At 37.4% G+C, this 18308-nt stretch overlaps 1 protein-coding gene across 1 annotated transcript in view; it reads right to left on the bottom strand.

Moving 5' to 3' along the window:
- The window catches only part of LOC131077369 (phospholipase A(1) LCAT3), a 186232-nt gene extending 168991 nt beyond the window's left edge, over nt 1–17241 (bottom strand). Inside the window, exon 1 of the mRNA XM_058014857.2 lies at nt 16609–17241. Coding sequence (XP_057870840.2) covers nt 16609–16840 — 232 coding nt within the window. The 5' untranslated portion in view covers nt 16841–17241. The remainder of the gene's footprint in view (nt 1–16608) is intronic.
- Nucleotides 17242–18308: the final 1067 nt, after the last annotated feature.

Genomic DNA, 18308 nt, shown 5'->3' with positions numbered 1-18308 from the left:
ACTTTTTCCCTTTGTCCCCCCGTTCCCGAAGCCCGTCCCCCCGTCTCCCCGTCCCCAACGGCCATGGAACAATGAAAATTCCTCAACCATAGGCAAAGTCTGCCCTTGGCTGGGAAAAAGGAAAGTTTTGGCAAGAAAGATAAAAGGTGATTAAAACATGGACAAAACACAAAAGCTTTGCCTAACTCATGAGAACAAAAAGGTTGAGAGCAAAAAGTCAATAAAGCAAAGACTCTAGATCAGCTAAGAAATTCACTCAGCTTGGAGGAATTCAAGAAATTTTTGAGCTTGGCAAAGTCAAACAAAAGCAAGGAAAAAACAAGGAAGTTCGCCTAGGATGAAAATTTGAAGATTAATGAGGTGACATGAAATAAAGCAATAAGAAAGCAAAGTTTGCCCAAGTCTTGTGAAGGTGTTCGGAAATAAAACACAATAAAGCAATTGATGAAGAGGAATACACCCAAGTTAAGAATAGCAATTGTGGATTAAAGCATAAAAAATCAACCTATGGAGAAATTCACCTATGAAGAGGGCTTCTAGAAGGATGAAGAATAGGGAGTTGCAAAAAGTTTTAAAATCAAAAAAACAATAAAACGAGAAAAGTTCAATATTTGAAGGCCAAATTGTGACCAAGTGCATTGCCTTCAAAAAAATAAAAATTCATTAAAACCAAAAAACACTCCAAGGAAGAATTCGAATTTTCTATAAGAAGCCAGGCTTGGCCTTTCATTATTCACACTTCTCTCGAAGAATTCAAACTTTCTAAGTCATCTCTCCAAGTTTTCTTAGGCAAAGGGGTGTAATTGCAGGTTTTAAGAAGAATCCAAGGCATCCAAAGATCAATCATCAGCATTCTCTCAAAATTTCCTCTATTTCTTGCAGGTCTGAAGCGATTCAAAGGCTAAATTCTGAGATGTTGCTCTCTAAATTCCTTCTTTCTTTCTGAATTTTCATTATCAGAACAATGCATGATTGTTCTATACCAAATTTTCAAAATTTATCAATATGGCAAAGGTGCTTTTGTGTGCTTCTGCAGAGATGTCCTAAATCGAACCTAGTTTTCATAGAATTACATGATTCCAAGTTCGATTTTGGTTTTCAAATTTCATTTCATCTCTGACAGTGATTAGAAATCAAGTTTTGTTCCATAACTTCAAGGTTTTCTCAGTCTGATTTCTGAAGTTCCAGGGCAATATAGGGTCTGATTTTAATTAGATTTTCACCTTACAGAGTTCAAATCAGACCATGTTTCATGATTTCAAGTTTTCTAAGTCTGAATATGGAGTTCCAGAATGATTTAAGGTCTGATCTTAATCAGATTTTCACTTTATACAGTTCAAATCAGACTGTCCTATAATTTTCAAGTATTTTCTGGGTCTGATTTTGGATTTTCAGAATATTTATAGGGTCTGATTAGACATAATTTCACAGTTTCTGAGACTAAAGTCTGATTCTAGGCTTACCTAGTTTTCAATTCTGAGTTCAAAATTAAACATAAATTTCATAAATTCTCAGTCAATTTAGCTCTGATTTTTGTTTCTCAAACCATACTCAGTCTAATTCTGAGTCTGATTTTCAAAGTTTAATCGGAAAATCAAAGTTATTCTTTCAAAAAATTGTCAAGATAACATCAAGCTTATTTTGTTTAACTTAGAAATTTTTCATATTTTCAAGTACTTGATGTCAACTTAAGGAAGAGACTTCCAAGAAAATACCAATGAAACAAAGAACTAGTTGAAAAAATGATGGAAGAATAGCATTCACGCTTCAAGCCGGAATCCAAGGACGAATGGGACAAAGAAGGACTCACACTTCATCAAGACATTCAAAAAGATTAAGTCATACAAAGATGAAAGGCTCTACATCAACCTTCCAAGTCCAAGGCAAGGAATTTTAGAAGAGTTAATCATTTCGGAGTATGCTTCATCACATGACGCGATTGGAACAATGTTGAGTATCAAGAGATATTGCCTATGGGGAATCAAATCTGCAAGGAAATTTGAGGTGGCATCCTAGTCATCAATCAACCAATCCTAAAGTTCCAAGTCAAACATGTCTAGGTGCAATGAACCAGACTCAACAAGTGGCTCCTATTTTCTCATTGGTTATCCAAAGTGTTGTAATTTTCTCATCGGCCAAAAAGAGTTTTTTTGCAAATAACCCTAATTAGGGTTTTATCTATTAATCTTGACCATTGATCTTAAATCAATCTAAATTGTTGCTTTGTAATGGGGTGCCTATATAAACTCTCCTGCTCTCATTTGTAAAGAGAGAGAATTCTGAGAAATTGTTGTACTAATACTTCTTAAGTGCTAAGACATATTCATTGTTCAATTGTTGGTGAATCTTGTCTACTTTTGCAAGTTAGCATGGTTTCTTGGCTCTCCACAAAATAAATTTCATTTCAGATTTTTAGATTGAATGAAGGATTTGATATAATTGCTCAATGTGGAATAATGTGTTCATACTTTTGATAATTGGATGATTTTCACTTATCGTGCAAAGTTAGCCTGAACCAAAGACAAAAACTTAACTTCTATTCATTGCTCAAGATGTTGGTGAATATGAGTGATATGAAAATCTTTTGACCTCCTTAGAAGATTGCACCGTTCTTGTGTAGTTGTTGAATTTGGCAAAGCAAGGATTGGTTTTGGATTCCACTTTGCAATTTCCGTCTCTGAAGTTCATAGGATTAGATTAGGATTAGAACTATCTTTCTAAACCCTCATCCTTTTGCCTTTTTTTTCTAAGTCTTAAAAGAGCTTATTGCAAAATCATTCCAAAAAGAAAGAAAGTTACAAGCGTCGGCAATCAACAGAATCCCTTGATTGATTCACTCCTCGAACAATTAAGTAAGTCCCCCTTGAGATTACTAGCATATCACAACAAACCAATTGAGACTATCCGCATGAACCTGGAACCTTATAGTCGTCTATGTGATCACACAGTCAATCTGTTTAGCACATGGAAGATTTTGATCAAGAGAATAGGATATCTCTGGGTATTTTATTCTGAGTTGTGCGTGCATAAAAACACACCAACAAGGAGGAAGAAGAAAGAAGGGAGCATGTGAAACAAGGAGGGATTAATGGAAGTAGAAAGGAATAGGCAGAAATGATGAAGGGTTGTAACTCTTTCAAAGGTTGTGACCCTTGCAAAGAGTAGATATGATGAAGAGGTGCGACTCTTTGTCACATGGGAAGATATAAAGCGGAGAAGATTTCATTTGAGGAATACATCCAAGGGAGATCAAACTTGGGGAATAGAAAATAAGCATTGTCATGAATAATCAGAAATGCAGATCTCATTTGAATAATAAGACAGCAATGAGGAGATATGACCCATTTGAATGGATATCTCTTTCCAAAGAGATGTGTCTCCTCAATGAGATATGAAGGTATAAAAAGTGTAAGCAATTAATGGAAGAAAACACACAAGCACAATCACACAAAAGAAGACATTCAATAGATCAAAGAAGAAATAGTTTTGATAAAAGAAATAGAGGAATTTCTGATCGAACCTCTAGTCATCCAACAGCAAATACATCAAAGGAATTAATCTTCAGAACAGGCTTAAAACAGCAGTCTGATATTATTTTCAGATCTACCCTTCTCAGCACTCTATACTCTCACAACTGCTTGTGGTATATATATATATACATGTTGCTTGTGCACAATAGATAATGCTTAAGTGTATGATTATATGATAGAATATAAGAGATGTATGTTTGTCTGAAACCCATCTTGTAGGAAAGGGCCTGAAGTGTGAGCAAAAGGGGTTTAAGAGTGCTAAGTAAGTAGGCCGTCCTAGAGTTGACCATAATGGCTCCAAGGACCAGAGGGCACTTACATAGAAGAGCCAACCATCATCTAAAATGAAAATTCAACAAGAGACCATGCATATTGCAAATTAACGACACATTTCACCATAACTTCAATGAAAATGGAGTTCATTTACAATCAAGGCAACAATTTCTTGCCTTCTCTTCCTAATCTACTCTAATTGCTATTTAATCACCACTCACTATTGACTAATAGCTATTCTAACCACTATTAGCTAACTATAAACTATTGACTAATCTCTAACAATTCACCTTTACAAATGAAGAGCCAGAGCTTTATATAGAGAGCTCTTTACAATTCAATGGCTCTGATTGATTTACAATCAATGGCTAGGATTACAATCACTGCCATCTTGTGGTTTCTCCATGTAGTAGAATGAGGTCCTTGAGGATAGCTTGGTCTATTACGTGCAACTCTTTGAACACTTGAAGTCCTCCAACTTTGAAGCACCTTGAGTCCTCCTCCATGCATTTGAGGCGTCTCTAATGATGATGAAACTTGAATAGGTCCTCCTTGTCTGTTCTTCCTTCTAGCCCGGTTTTTTTGATCTGCAAAACAAACCAAAAGATGAATAATATATTTATCCTAACATGGCATTTCTTACCTTAAATCATCAACAAGAAGGAATTAAGATCAATTTTGCTTTAGACCCTCTGGAAGGACAGGCCCTATAATGAAATTCGCTCTGGACCCTCTCCAAGGATAGGCCCTATAATGAGATTTTCGCTTAGGACCCTTTGGAAGGGTCAGGAGCGAATTTCTTCCTTTCACTTCAATTTGCATTGATTTTCACCTTTCGATCCCTCTCTCATATCACCATCAAATCAATTCGCAATCAAAACAAGGCTCCCTTAGTGCACTAGGTGAAATTGAGAGTCTTTCTAGGAATTTCGATCTGGACCCTTTGGAAGGGTCAGGAGCGAAATTTGCACTTTAGGCTCAAATCACATTCAATTTGCCTTGGATTTGACTTTTCCACTCTTACCTTATCATACTCAAGCTAACTTTCTCTCAAAGTGGTGTCTACTCAATGTTTTTGACAAGAAATTAGGCTATCCTAAGGATTTCGCTTTGGACCGTTTGGAAGGGTCAGGAGCTTAAAAAAATTCACTCTGGACCCTCTCCAAGGGTCAGGAGCGAAATTTGGAATATAGGGCTTGTCCTTTCTCTTAGCTCGCTTGTTTAGCTTCAAACCATCTTAGGAAAATACCTTGAGGGCAATTTGCTTTAAAATTGTGAGGAAAATACATGTTTTTGAGAAATTCGCTCTAGACCCTTTGGAAGGGTCAGGAGCGAATTTGTTCCTCTAGACCCAATTCTTCCTTCTTTTCACTTATCTTGCTTTAGACTTGTCTTTTTGAAACCTGTAATATCTCCTTCCTTGTGATGTTGCATTCAGTGGTCCATTGGCCTATTTCGGAGACTCGTAGGCTATGTGGAAAGGTGAATTAAGGGTTTCCATGTTCTTTGGAGTTCCGACCAAGCTTGTCAAGGGTGGAATGTGAACTTAATATTTTTAGTAAGTTAGGGTTTGGCCGTCGGGATGTTGCAGAGTTGCTAAGCTCACCAAGCTCTTTCTCTGGTTGCGAAGATCACGATTTTCGGAGCATTATTTCATGGCTTACTATTTTTAGTAAGTGGCAGTTTGGGGCATTCTATTTTTGGCAGTCCTGGACTTGGTCCTGATCCAGCACAGTTCAGTGATCCTCATTGGTCAGCCTCATCCGGATTTTGTTGATAATCAGTACTGAAGCTATAAGCAATTTAATTAAATATTATTCCTTATCCTAGGGTTATTATTTAATTATTTTATTACTGATTGATGCTATGGGAAATTGTGCAAAATATGATATTTTTCCTAAGTCATGCCTGGGCGAATTATTTGAAGATTAAAAGGAGACTTTATTTTTTATGCTTTAAAGTTTTATTATGCCAAAATCGTGGTCCTCTCTCCTTGGCGTAATTTTGACTTGGGAAGTGGGCGCCATTTTTGGGTCTACCACATGAAATGAAATGTAGTTTGAATGAGGAGAATTTGGAGGCAATTTCATTTGAATTCTAGACTTGAAAAGCTATATAAACAAGTGTTTGGCTCCTCATTTGTTGATCCAGAGAAAATATATCGTTATGCTGTTGGAATGACTCCAGACTTCTTCGAGGGTGAATACCTCCTAGATCTTTCCTTCCGATTTCGAGTGTGAGACATCACTCCTAGTTGTGGTTCGAAGTTTTGAGCTATTTGGTGATTTTTGGGTGTGTTGGTGAAGAGTTGGGTGCTGCTGCGTTTTTTTGGTGTTGCTGGTGTGTGTTGGCTGGAAGTGAATTTTGCTCGTAGCTATCTGCGTGTTGAGTGCATCATTTTGGGTGAGGGGTCGTTGGAAGCGTATCAGAGAGACAATAATTCTCCTACATTGGTGTGGCATTTGGAGAACTCCCCAATTTACGGTTGCAAATCGAAATATTCAGCCAAAACGCCATTTCCAGAATTGCCTTGGGTTGCGTGCATCGCAGTTGTTGCTCTCCAGATGCAGTTTCAAGGTATTGATTTGATTGTTTATGTTATACACTTCATTTGCATTTGGTTTGGCATGATTCCATTCAGTTTTGAGAGAGTTACAAGCATTTTAGTGGTTTTTGGGATCGCTGGTTCTGCGTTTCATTGTCTCTGATTTCAGAACAGCAAGTAATGTTTGTGGTGAGAATGTGTTACTGAATTCCTTGTTGGCATTTGCATAAAGATTGCATTAATGATATGTTATGTTGTAATGGTATTTATGATATTGTTGATATTGTTGTTATTGATATTGTCTTGTAACCGGTAGGAAGAGCTTTATGGAAGATGTTGTAAACCGGTATATATAAGTATGTGAGTTGAACCGGTAACCGGTGTATAAGGTTAAACCCTTTCTATGCAATGTAACTAGTAAACCCTACCAGTTGTTTTTTTTTTTGTTAAACCCTAACCGATTAAGTTTGTTGAAATGGTTATGTTGGTTTATTATCTGATGATGAGTGGCAATGATAATGACACGTGTGGTCATTATATGAAGATAAGTTCAGATTGTTTTGGCGTGTTTGTTTGATTGTCTAGGGAATGAGCAAAGTGGATTGCATCTAATGCAAAGCACATGATGAGTTACAAGTCCGATGAAGCGGTGATCATGGAGCGGTTGGAATTTTCTTGAAGAATGTGTATAGATTGCTATGTAAATCCAACGGTCACACTTGAATTGATTTGTTTGTAATCTCTATGAGAGAATTAGGTTTTTGTTGTGTTACCGACCTAATTGATTTATATTTAAGGTCGATGAAGTTGTTTTGTAATAGGTGTTGGCAAGGTGTTGGCAGAAATCAGTTGAGTGTGTGGTTGCCTAACCGGAGAATGAATCTACAGTTTGAGTAAAGGCAGATTAAAGCTTAAAAGGATCTGATCAAACAAATGTGGTGCTATTCAGACAGATCAAGAAAAACCTATTGTCTTCTAACAATTATAGCAGAATTGAAATCCCCTAACCGGGTAAGCTCTAACAAGCTTGGTTACTTCTTAAATCCTCTAGCAAGGTGGTCCATTAGCTTGGATTCTCAAATCCTCTACCGAGGTTACTCCTAACAAGGTATTTGTTTTTTATCAAGGCATTTGTAAATCCCTTAACCGGTTGATTCCCAACAGGATCAATTCTTAACAGGACTTATTGTAAAAGCTTTAACAGGCTTGGCTCCTAACAGGGCGAACTTCAAAAGAGTTCAGATAGCTATCTTGTGAGTCTCATCTCACCGTGGTTTTTACCTATTTGGGTTTTCCACATATAAACATTTGTGTCATGTGGTGAATGATTTTGTAGTTATGATCTTATTTGTTGATTTGATTAACTATTTAACTATTATGATAATGCATGATTACTGAAAGCATTGAGAGATGGAGTGTGTTGATATATGATTAAGCATTTGGATGTTTACAAGATTAAAGTTGTTTACTGTTAAGTTGCTATAACAGTTAACTGGTTGATGTTGAGTATTCTTATGAGTATTGATCTTGACAGTGATATTTTATTGATAAGTTTATTTTGTATGATTGAGTTTGAGATTGGGAAGTTTGTATCAGTTTGTCAATTTACTGATTCACCCCCCCCTCTCTCTGTAATCTACCGAATATTCTTTCATCATACCATCATTCCTGAGATATGTACTCCATTCTATCTTCTCTCACATCTCTATCTTTGTAAGAATTGCTTCAGTAGTACTGACCAATTCATTCTATGCTGCATTTCCCGCTGAACAAGTGGAAGAGGATGGCTTGGCCAACTGTATGTTTTGTAATTCAGCTTTGCCCTCCCACTAAGCAAGTGGTTGAGTGATATTGTCCTCCCGCTGAAATATGCGGTTGAGTGATAGTTTTATGTAAAAGTCCTCCCGCTACATAAGCGGCAAAGTGATTTGGTTCTGTTATGCTCTTGTTACCTTGGCTGGTTTACCGCCAAGTTATTTTTCTTCATCCCGCTGAAAAGTGGAAGGGGCTGGCTTGCCACCCAGTATTGTATTTGCATAGTAATTTCCAACGGATTAGTGAGCTAACAAACCCCTTATCACCGTATGCTCTCACCTTCCCACATTGGGCTCTTGGTGATCAGAAAGTGGAAGGGTTACTTTCAATAGTATTGGGGTTATATTTCCTAACTTTAACGGGTGCACTGTAATAATTGTTGTGCTCAAAAACCGAAAAAATAAGAGGGAATATTACAATTTCCACTTTTGGGCCTAGAGTCATGAGTCATTTTAAGGGCGCCCTATTGCATGTCTCCCCTGCGAACCACATATTGATCAATTGTTGACATGAACTCGAAGGGATCCTCGATCATAAGAGAAGGATAGCACAATAGAGGGAATCAGCGTACAAACCCCACTAGGTACACCACCTCATGGGAATGGTTAAGAACCACATGAGGCCAAGGGGGATGGAGTTTCTGCCCTTGGGCCTAGGGTAGGGGATATTTGGGGCACCTTATCATGTCTCCCAACTCTACCCTCGTTATGGTTGAACCCCCATGTAATAATTTAGATTTGTTATGCATTATAAGTATATGTATCCCTTAGCCCTAGAAATGGAAGTATTCTATGGATCATATCTACATCATTATCTAACTTGGTTGCAGGTTTCCAGGGCAGACTTATCTCATCTTATTCATGAGTAAGGATTATATCTATAACTATATTATGTTCCTTGTTTCATTTGGATTTGTGAATTTAGGACAAATTACAAGGTAATACCCCCATTCCACGGGGACGCGTCCCCCCCCTTTTTGGGCGCGTCCCCCCGTTAGGGACGTCTCGGTGACGGGGGGACGAGGACGCAACGTCCCCCGCCGTCCTGCCACCGCCACCCAATCACCGTCGGGACGTGGAGACGTCTCCGCGTCTCCCAGGGAGACGTGGAGACATGGAGACGTCTCCCGCGTCCCCACGCCTAAACAAACAAAAAAAGCAATTTTAAAAAAAACATTTGACTTTTGGGGGGATTAAGGGGTAACCCTAATTGGACGTGGGCCCCACCCAACCCCCCCAAACAACACAAAAGCATGTTTTTTATAGATTTAACTCTCATTTTGGTAATCTGATTTTTTTTTCCAGCAAGCTAAAGAGGAGGAAAAACTTGAAGAAGACTGATTGAAGGGGTGAGAAAAGCTGATTGCAAGTGTGATAGGAGCTAGAAGAAGCAAGAAGAAGAGGAAGAAGAAGATTCTTCTACATTTTGGAGAGATTTTTCAAGCACAAGGTAGGGTTTTTCAACTTTTTCTTGTTTTTTTTTTGTTTTTTTTTTGTTTTTTTTTTAATATTTTCTGATTTTCATTGTTCTATGTCATTTTTGGATTTTTTTTCCCTATTCATCTCAAGACTCAAAATGAGATTTGATGTTGAATCTTGAGGGCAAAATGATTCATCATTTTGCCCTCAAGATTCAACATCAAATCTCATTTTGAGATGAATAGGAAAAAAATTTTAAAATATATTGTTAAACTAGGCTGATTTTATTTTCATTTTGTGAAATGCAGTGTCAATTTCACAATGAGCTCCCAAGGCATGAGTGAAGATGACATGGAAATCCATTCTCATAGTGAGAATGATTCAGAATATGAACCTGAAATTGAGGGGGGTGACAATGGGGCTGATCCTGGAGCCCAATCTAGCTCTATGGCAAGTGCACCAGCTAGTACAGGTTGCCCTTCAGAGTTGTTGGCACCATATGCTAGGGGTCATTTTGATCCTAAGTCTCCTCTAAAACAGTTTGCTTCACGAATATCAGTACAAGGCACTGCATCACATTCAAGTGGGGGAACAAGGAAGTGGAAGTGCAATATTTGTGACACAGAATGGTTCGGTAGCATTAGTAGGGTGAATGCACACTTTCTGTTTTGGAGAGGAAAAGGCGTGAAACATTGTAAGTTTTTGGAGGAAGCCAAAAATATACAGTACAGAATTGAGTTTAACAGGATTTGGGGGGTTCCAGATGACACAAATATTTCAATGCCTACTACTTTGTCTGCTAGGGCAGCACTTCATACTTCTCATGCTTCGCAGACGGGAGGAATGATGTTTGGATCTCCATCCACTTCCACTTCTACTGCCGCCAGGGCTGGGAAACGTAAGTTGCAGACAACACAGAGCAACCCCATTACTGATATGTTTAATGTGCAGCTGAGAGATGAGATAGATGAATCCATTGGCAATTTCTTCTTTGCCAATGGCATTCCATTTCATGTTACACGGTCTCCTTATTATAGGAAGATGATGGATATGGTGGCCAAGGGAGGACCATCTTATGTGCCACCAGGGGAGACGAACATGAGGACCTCGATCTTGGATAAAAGCTATTCCAAGATCAATATTTTGATGGAGAAGATGAAGGCATGTTGGGTGGCATCGGGGTGCAGCATAGTTATGGATGGGTGGACGAACATTAGCCATCGTCCACTCATCAACGTCATGGTCACATGTGCAGAGGGCCCATACTTCCTTAGAGCAGTTGATTGTACAGGGCATCGTAAAGATGCTGATTTCCAGTTTCAGGTCCTCAGGGAGGCTATTGAGGAGGTTGGGCCACAAAATGTGGTCCAAGTAGTGACAGATGCAGCCCATGTGTGTAGAGCAGCAGGGAGACTCGTTGAGGCAGCCTATAGACAAATTTGGTGGACCCCATGTTGTGTGCATGCCATGAACAATGCACTCAAGGACATGGGGAAGATAGACTGGATTAGAGGAGTGGTCACCGATGCGAGAGATGTGCAGATGTTTATCTACAACCACCACACTTCACATGCACTCTTCAGGACCTTCGCGAAGAAGGAGTTCTTGAAACCAGTTGAGACTAGATATGCATCCTCTTTCATTCTCTTGGAGAGAATGATTGAGTTGCAAGAGGCATTGCAACTCATGGTTATGACTAATGAGTGGAATAGGTGGGCTGAGGCCAAGAAAGAGCAAGGGAGAAGGGTGAAGGAGATAGTGAAGAGTGATGTGTTTTGGACTGATGCGAAATACATTGTCTCTATCATTACTCCAGTATTCCAGGTGATCAGATATGGGGATGGGGATGCACCTAACCTTGGAGAGGTGTATGAGTGCATTGACTCTATGCTTGACCAGATGAGGGCTGCTGTGCGAGTGAAGGACCCCTCTTTAGCATTCTACAATGAGCAAATCCAGCCTATCATTCAGCGTAGATGGGACAAGTTGAACACTCCTTTGCATATGGCTGCCTTTGCCTTGAATCCTAAGTGGTACAAGGCTAGACCGGGTAGACTGACACCGATTCAGGATGATGAGGTGAAGGCGGGTTTCTTTAAGTGCATAGAGAAGATGTTTGATTCCAGAGATGCCCGCACAATGCGCACTGAGTGGGGAAGATTTGCCATTCTTAGAGGTTATTCAGATGCGGCAAAGATGGATATAGACAACATGGCACAGGAGGACCCACTTTTATGGTGGAATTGTCATGGCCCGAAATCTTTGACCACCACTCTAGCCATCCGTCTGCTATCCCAGATTTCCAGTTCTTCAGCTACTGAGAGGAACTAGTCTACATATAACTTCATCCACTCTCTTAAGAGGAACAGACTTACCTCTAAGAGAGCAGAGAAGCTTGTGGCTGTACACAGTGCTTTGCGTCTCATTGACCGCAAGACACTTATGTACAAGGAGAGTCCAGCGGCACGATGGGATGTAGAGCCAGAGGAGCCTTCACAGATTGATGAGGATGATCCTACCACTTCAGATGCAGGGCTAGTTGGTGTGAGCTTGAGGGACCTTGATCCTCAGGAGTCCAGTAGTTCCAGTGAGGAGGAGTTCGCAGATGATTAGAGGCCTCCATTAGCTACAGTTTGAGTTTTCACTTTTCAGTTTTGTCATTTTGTATTTGACTCGTCTCTTTTGTAATGCTATTGCTACACGTATTTGTATTTGGCTACTCATTGTAATGATGAATCATGTAATCATCTTTATTATTATAGACTTTGCAATGGCATCAGATATTCATATTTTCGTTTTCCTTTTTCGATATTCATATGATAGAAATGAGAAATCTCCAATTTGACAATTTCATTTTGTCAAATTTTATTTACTTTTAGCAATTAGTTACGTATCACTAATCTAAGTAATCTTGGTATTTCCTATAGTTTCATTTGAAATCTAATTCTTATACTGTTATACAGTTATACATCTTTTCAAAACTAGTTTTTCAAGTACTATATGTATATGTATAAGTATATGAGCACCACCACCCCGCCACCCCCCCCGCCGCCGTCCCCAAATATAGACCCTTGGTCCCCCCGTCCCGGAGACGCGTCCCCGCGTCCCCCTGTCCCCGACGCCCGTGGAACACTGGGTAATACAGAAAAGGGACATTACAGATTTTCACTAATGATGTCAGCAAACATTAAATCTCTGCACTTCAACATTGGAAGACTAACCAGTTTTTCATTTAATGTTGTTTACAATAGGATAAGTTCATTTATGCATATGCTATATAGATACCCAAAACTCCCATGGACTCTTCACACAAAAGTTATGCAAAATTCCAAAATGCTCCCACCTATAAGCCTATGTTGCACAATATTGGAAATGTTATTAAATCTTGTACCAACATGATGACCCGATATGAATGCAATGAGACATCTGATTCTCAGAAAGCTTTTGAAATACTGATATCTCAGATTCTATCGTTAATTCCCTCATGAGGCTCTATGAGATAGTTACTAAAAAAAATTGGCTTCCCATGTTGTCTCTGACTTCGTTAAAAATATTATCAGAGTCAAACTGGTGTTCCCTCTCTAGCAAGTTATTTTATATATCAATGAGCTTCAATATTTTCTTTAACAATACACATGCATATTAATAATGGTTTTATAGCTTCTATTTGTACATAGAATAACTCCACAATGAGATACTTATCATTACAAGATGACATATCTCATGACTAATGGTGGAATTGATTATCAAATAGCTTTGTTTGTCAATTGTCCTTTAAGCTTGTTAGTGTTTTACTATGTTTTGCAAGACAAGACAAAACATAATGATGTGTGAGGATAAGCCTCTCTTCAAATTGTGAGGGGAAACTCCCTAAAGATCAAAACTAGACCTAAACCCTAAGCTAAACTAACTGTAAACACCAAACTATGGACAATATATACAAATTTCAACACTATACAGTGTCTCCTTGGGGATTTTGTATTAATGAAATGAATAATTGAGTATATTTTTCCCTAAGAAACACGCACTGTGCTACTAACAGTTGTGACTCACGAGAAATATTTTATAGATATTATGAATGAATGCAAATTAATCTAATAGCACAAACAACACCTTCCTACTGGCTAAAGTCCTGCAATTAGATACAAACAAGATTGAAAGGAATAAGGGGGAAAGGGCGAATCCAAGGCAGACAAGGGCAAGGAGAAAGCAGATTACAACCTCAGGGACTACTGGGTGAATAGCCCCATTGTGCCTGGTGTGAAGGAAACTTAAATCTCGTGAAAATGCTGTAAATTTTGTACGAAAATGGAGGCGAGGTAGTTTCAGGGCAAAAATTTGGGTTGTTTTATTCAGTAATGGAGTGCCAAAGGGTTTTTTTTTGTTCGGAGGGCAAGGTAGGGTTTTTATATGAAAATCTCAGACTGATTGATGTAAAACCTTTTTGTTTATATTAATATAAATAAATCTTTATTACCGACCAAAAAAAAGATTGGAAGGAATAAAAACTATTTCAACATGATAAAACACGTGATTTCAAAGACTAGATAACTAGTTTGCATGCAAAGTTATAACCTAGATGAATTAACGACATCAATACAGCTTGACACTTTGTCATTTTCTTAATTTTTTCTGGATTCGATTGTGTATGCAATTTTTTGTCATCAACGTTTCAAATCACACTCCGTGATTTTTCATCTCCTTGGAGTTCTTTTTCATCCTGATGATGAATCACGGAGTGTGATTCGAAACTTTGATGACAAAAAATTGCATACACAATCGAATCCAGAAAAAATTAAGAAAATGACAGCATGGATTGTGGAAATCTCATAGCATTAACTTTTAGTCATTTCAATGGAACAATAAAATTATGAACACGATGAACCAACCTGAATAACAACTTTTGCAGCATAAGCATATAGCATCAATCATCATTTTCAATTTCTTGTGTTCACAGCACTTATTTATAGGTTACAACAAGTAATAGATTTTAAGGATTTAAAACAGTAATTGTTTATCCCAAAAAAATCATTGTTTTAAGTCGAAATGTCTAAAGCTACAAAACAGTAGAAAAGAAGGGAACTTTAAAACAAAACTACTCTAAACCTCTAATAAAATAAAGCAGCCTAAATAAACATTTTCAAATAGATTAAATTACAGTACCCTGCTTGTAAAGTCCTTAAAGAAAATCCTCATGTAACTTAACAGAAAACAAAAAGCACATTATATTGAATGTTAATTTGAACTTTGATTTACAGAATTGTTTAATAATTCCTGTCAGAAACTGCCTTTTATATGCATTCAACCATCTTAGAATAATAGTCTCTACTGTACTCAGTTCTGTACTGTCAGTTTTATGGGAATAGAAATTAGAGCAATTTCCAGTGTTTGGTCTATTGCAACTGTTACTGGAAGGAATGTACTGAACGACGATCACATTCATGTCCCAGAAATCAGTTACAGAAACCAACTAAGGTACGATCAAATCATGTAGAAATGGATTTTTTTTCATTATGTTGCATTTTAATTATCTTAGGTAATTTAGGCCCTAACGTAGAAATCCCAAAAAATCATCTGAATATGCAAAACTGTGAAGCAATATTAATACAGGAGAGGGATGAGAATGTAGACATAATGACATGGGATTTGCGGTATTGATTCTCCATTGGTAAAGCTTGAATGCCAAATTCCCCAAATGTTAACCATATTCAATGTTCAACCGAGTTATGCTTAGGGGCATTTTGTCTTAGATGGTGATATTTACATTGCAAACCAAACAATTTAGATAGGATTAGAAATCCACCATATCGATTTTGCTTCTCACCAAACACCCTGGCTTGATGTTTTGGGTGGATTTACATTTGCAAGTAATTGATCCACGCTCAAATCCCAGTAATGCATATTCTAAGGCAAAAAGCTTAAACCTCCACTTGAGAGAGGACCAACAAAATCAACCAGTTCTAAGTGCATCAACAAGCATGATGGTTTGGTCTTTGGTGTAGTGGATTCATATTTACAAGTAATTGATCTATGTTCTATAAAAATGGCAAAAATATGTTGCGCCAAAAACTGGAAACTACTCTTTGAGCAATTGGCAATGCGATATTGAAAGAGGGCCCGATTAGGTAAGAAGCAGAAGAAACTTCGTAGTACACTTGTTAAAGAAAAGGTGGGCGTACAACATAGGAAATGGAGGAAAGTTTCAGAAACCCTTAGGAATGATATCTTAAACTTTCCAAACTACTCCTATTGGAAATTTAAGGAATAATATAGTTAATTGAATTTCGGAGCGGTAAACTTATAATCTCGTAGACTAGCACCAGCACCGTAGGAGGTGCAGTGTGTTCGTCAATAGGGAATATGGACTTAAGCCAACTGAAAATGCTTTGCTCTAATGGGAAGAAAGGCTTTTACTTTTTCCATAAAGTAAGACAATAACTGAATAATATTTTCCGGCATGAGACAACTTTGCCAACAATTTTTGGGCTTGAAAATGAACAAGGAAAAGCCTAAGCTAAAAATGGCTGGAATCTGGGAAAAGGTTTCCGGAAGTATCTTACCCCTTAAGTGAACAGTAAAATATCAAGCTAAAGGTTGTTTCTAAAGTAACTTCAGTCTCGCAAGTTGACCTGCACATAGAGTGGATCTTTCTTAAGGTCTCAGATAAGCCAACGCTAAATTGGCATCGGAGACCCTGGAGATCTCCAGGGTAACTTCCTGACCGTTTAATTCGTATATTGTTCAACTTTTGTACCCCTAAGTTTGGACCTCTATCCCACGTTCAGAATTGAACTGAACCTGGCATATCCAACTAAACCTGGTGAAAAAGTATCCAGAATTCAGAGCAAGATTTAGTAACTCAAATTGCAGGATATTCAGTACACTAACGTTACGCACAGATAAAAAGAATAAAAAGTCTCTACTTGGTAGTTACAAAACCATTTACTAACCTCTGAACTGTTTTATGAAATGAGGATCTCAAAATTCGCATCAAATGCTGAGAGAAAAGTTTAAATTATCAATTCACCTGTTGAAGGATTGTAAATAGACCAGAGCTTCTTCTTGAACTCGCACGAGGCCAGAAGTATCCTTACCCAAACTCGCTCCGAGCTTTCATCCTTGTTACTCACTGCATTCAGAATTGACCCTGCAATTCCAGGCACCAGCAGAACTGGGTCCAGCTCTTTGTTAACTGTCCGTTTAGAATGGGAACCCCTGAAACATGACCAACAATCATTTTCTTCATGTATTTTCCCCATGGTTAACAATGACGCTGATTAGTAGCTTAAACCCAGAATTTCGGTTGCCTGTCGGTGCACTGCATAGATATATAGAGTCAGCTGTCGACAGGCATGTGTGTGAGGTCCTCCTTGTAATAACTCTGTGCAGGGCAGAAGCCCGTGAGTGCTAGCCCTCTCAGCTGAATTATCATCCAAATATTGTTCTTGTTGCAATGGTTATTAAACAAGATGAAGACAGGTTTGACGGATTGGTGGAAGATGAGAGATGTTGAAATGGAAAAGGAAATTCGGTTGGTATAAGTTCACACCGACCATTCAAAGGTGTTGCAGAACTCATTATGCTCTACGGCTTCCCGCAATATGAAATACTTCATAAATTCCCAACCACGCCGACAAAGTGGCAAAATCTAAAATCAGTGCGGAGAAATAAAATTCGCGTCTTTTTAGAGGGAAAACGTGGATCTTTTGATCCACTTCTAATGTGGACATTTTACGAGGCTGATAGCGATGGATTAAAATAATCTGACAAGTTGAAATAATAGAAATTTATATTATCCTTCACCACGAAAGTTACGTGTTTTGATATCCTTTTTAATTATTATTATTATTTAAATTCATGTATCCTTTTTAATTATTATTATTATTTAAATTCATGTATCCTTTTTAATTATTAATTAAATTCATGTAGCTTCGAGAGTCCGTGAAAATTACTAATGATCCTTTTTATGTTTTATTTCGACTACAGCTTAAATTTGATTTTGATGGTCATATGGTCTTATATTGTCATTTAGATACTCGTATTTAGTCATTTATTAATTATATTTAATTATTCTAGTTGGGCATTATTAAAATGGGGAGATTTCAAATAGACTAGTAAAAAATTTGTATGATTATACTTTTCTATATTCAGTCTATATATTTTTTTAACATATGTATTTAGTCTGTTACTTAGTTCTAATTTTGTGAATATGAAATTACTATTGTTTAGATGTAGTAAATTTGTATGATTATACTTTTCTATATTCAGTCTATATATTTTTTTAACATATGTATTTAGTCTATTACTTAGTTTTAATTTTGTTACTTAGTTCTAATTTTGTGAATATGAAATTAGTATTGTTTAGATGTAGTAATGAAAAGGAGATAAAGGAGACAAGAATGATGACTAATTGATTGTATATTATAATATTTATTTTTATCATATGATTATGTTGTTATTACGTCAAAGATGTTTCTTATGTTGTTATTACGTCAAAGGTGTTTCTTATGTGAGCTTTACAAGTTCAATTAAACGATCCACGATTGGTATCATCTTAGAGGCTTGCAAGCCAATAGATGGAAAAGCAACATAAATCCCACAAAATTTTATTTAAACTTGCCTAGTATAATAAATCTTAGAACTTTATATAGAAATAATTTTATTTGATAAAATATAATGTTTTTTATAATTAGATGCATAATTTTTTTTATTTTAAATTGATTTTCT

The sequence above is a fragment of the Cryptomeria japonica genome, chromosome 4, assembly GCF_030272615.1.
Source record: "Cryptomeria japonica chromosome 4, Sugi_1.0, whole genome shotgun sequence".
NCBI classification, from domain to species: Eukaryota; Viridiplantae; Streptophyta; class Pinopsida; order Cupressales; family Cupressaceae; genus Cryptomeria; species Cryptomeria japonica.
This window is presented reverse-complemented; position numbering and strand designations above follow the sequence as displayed.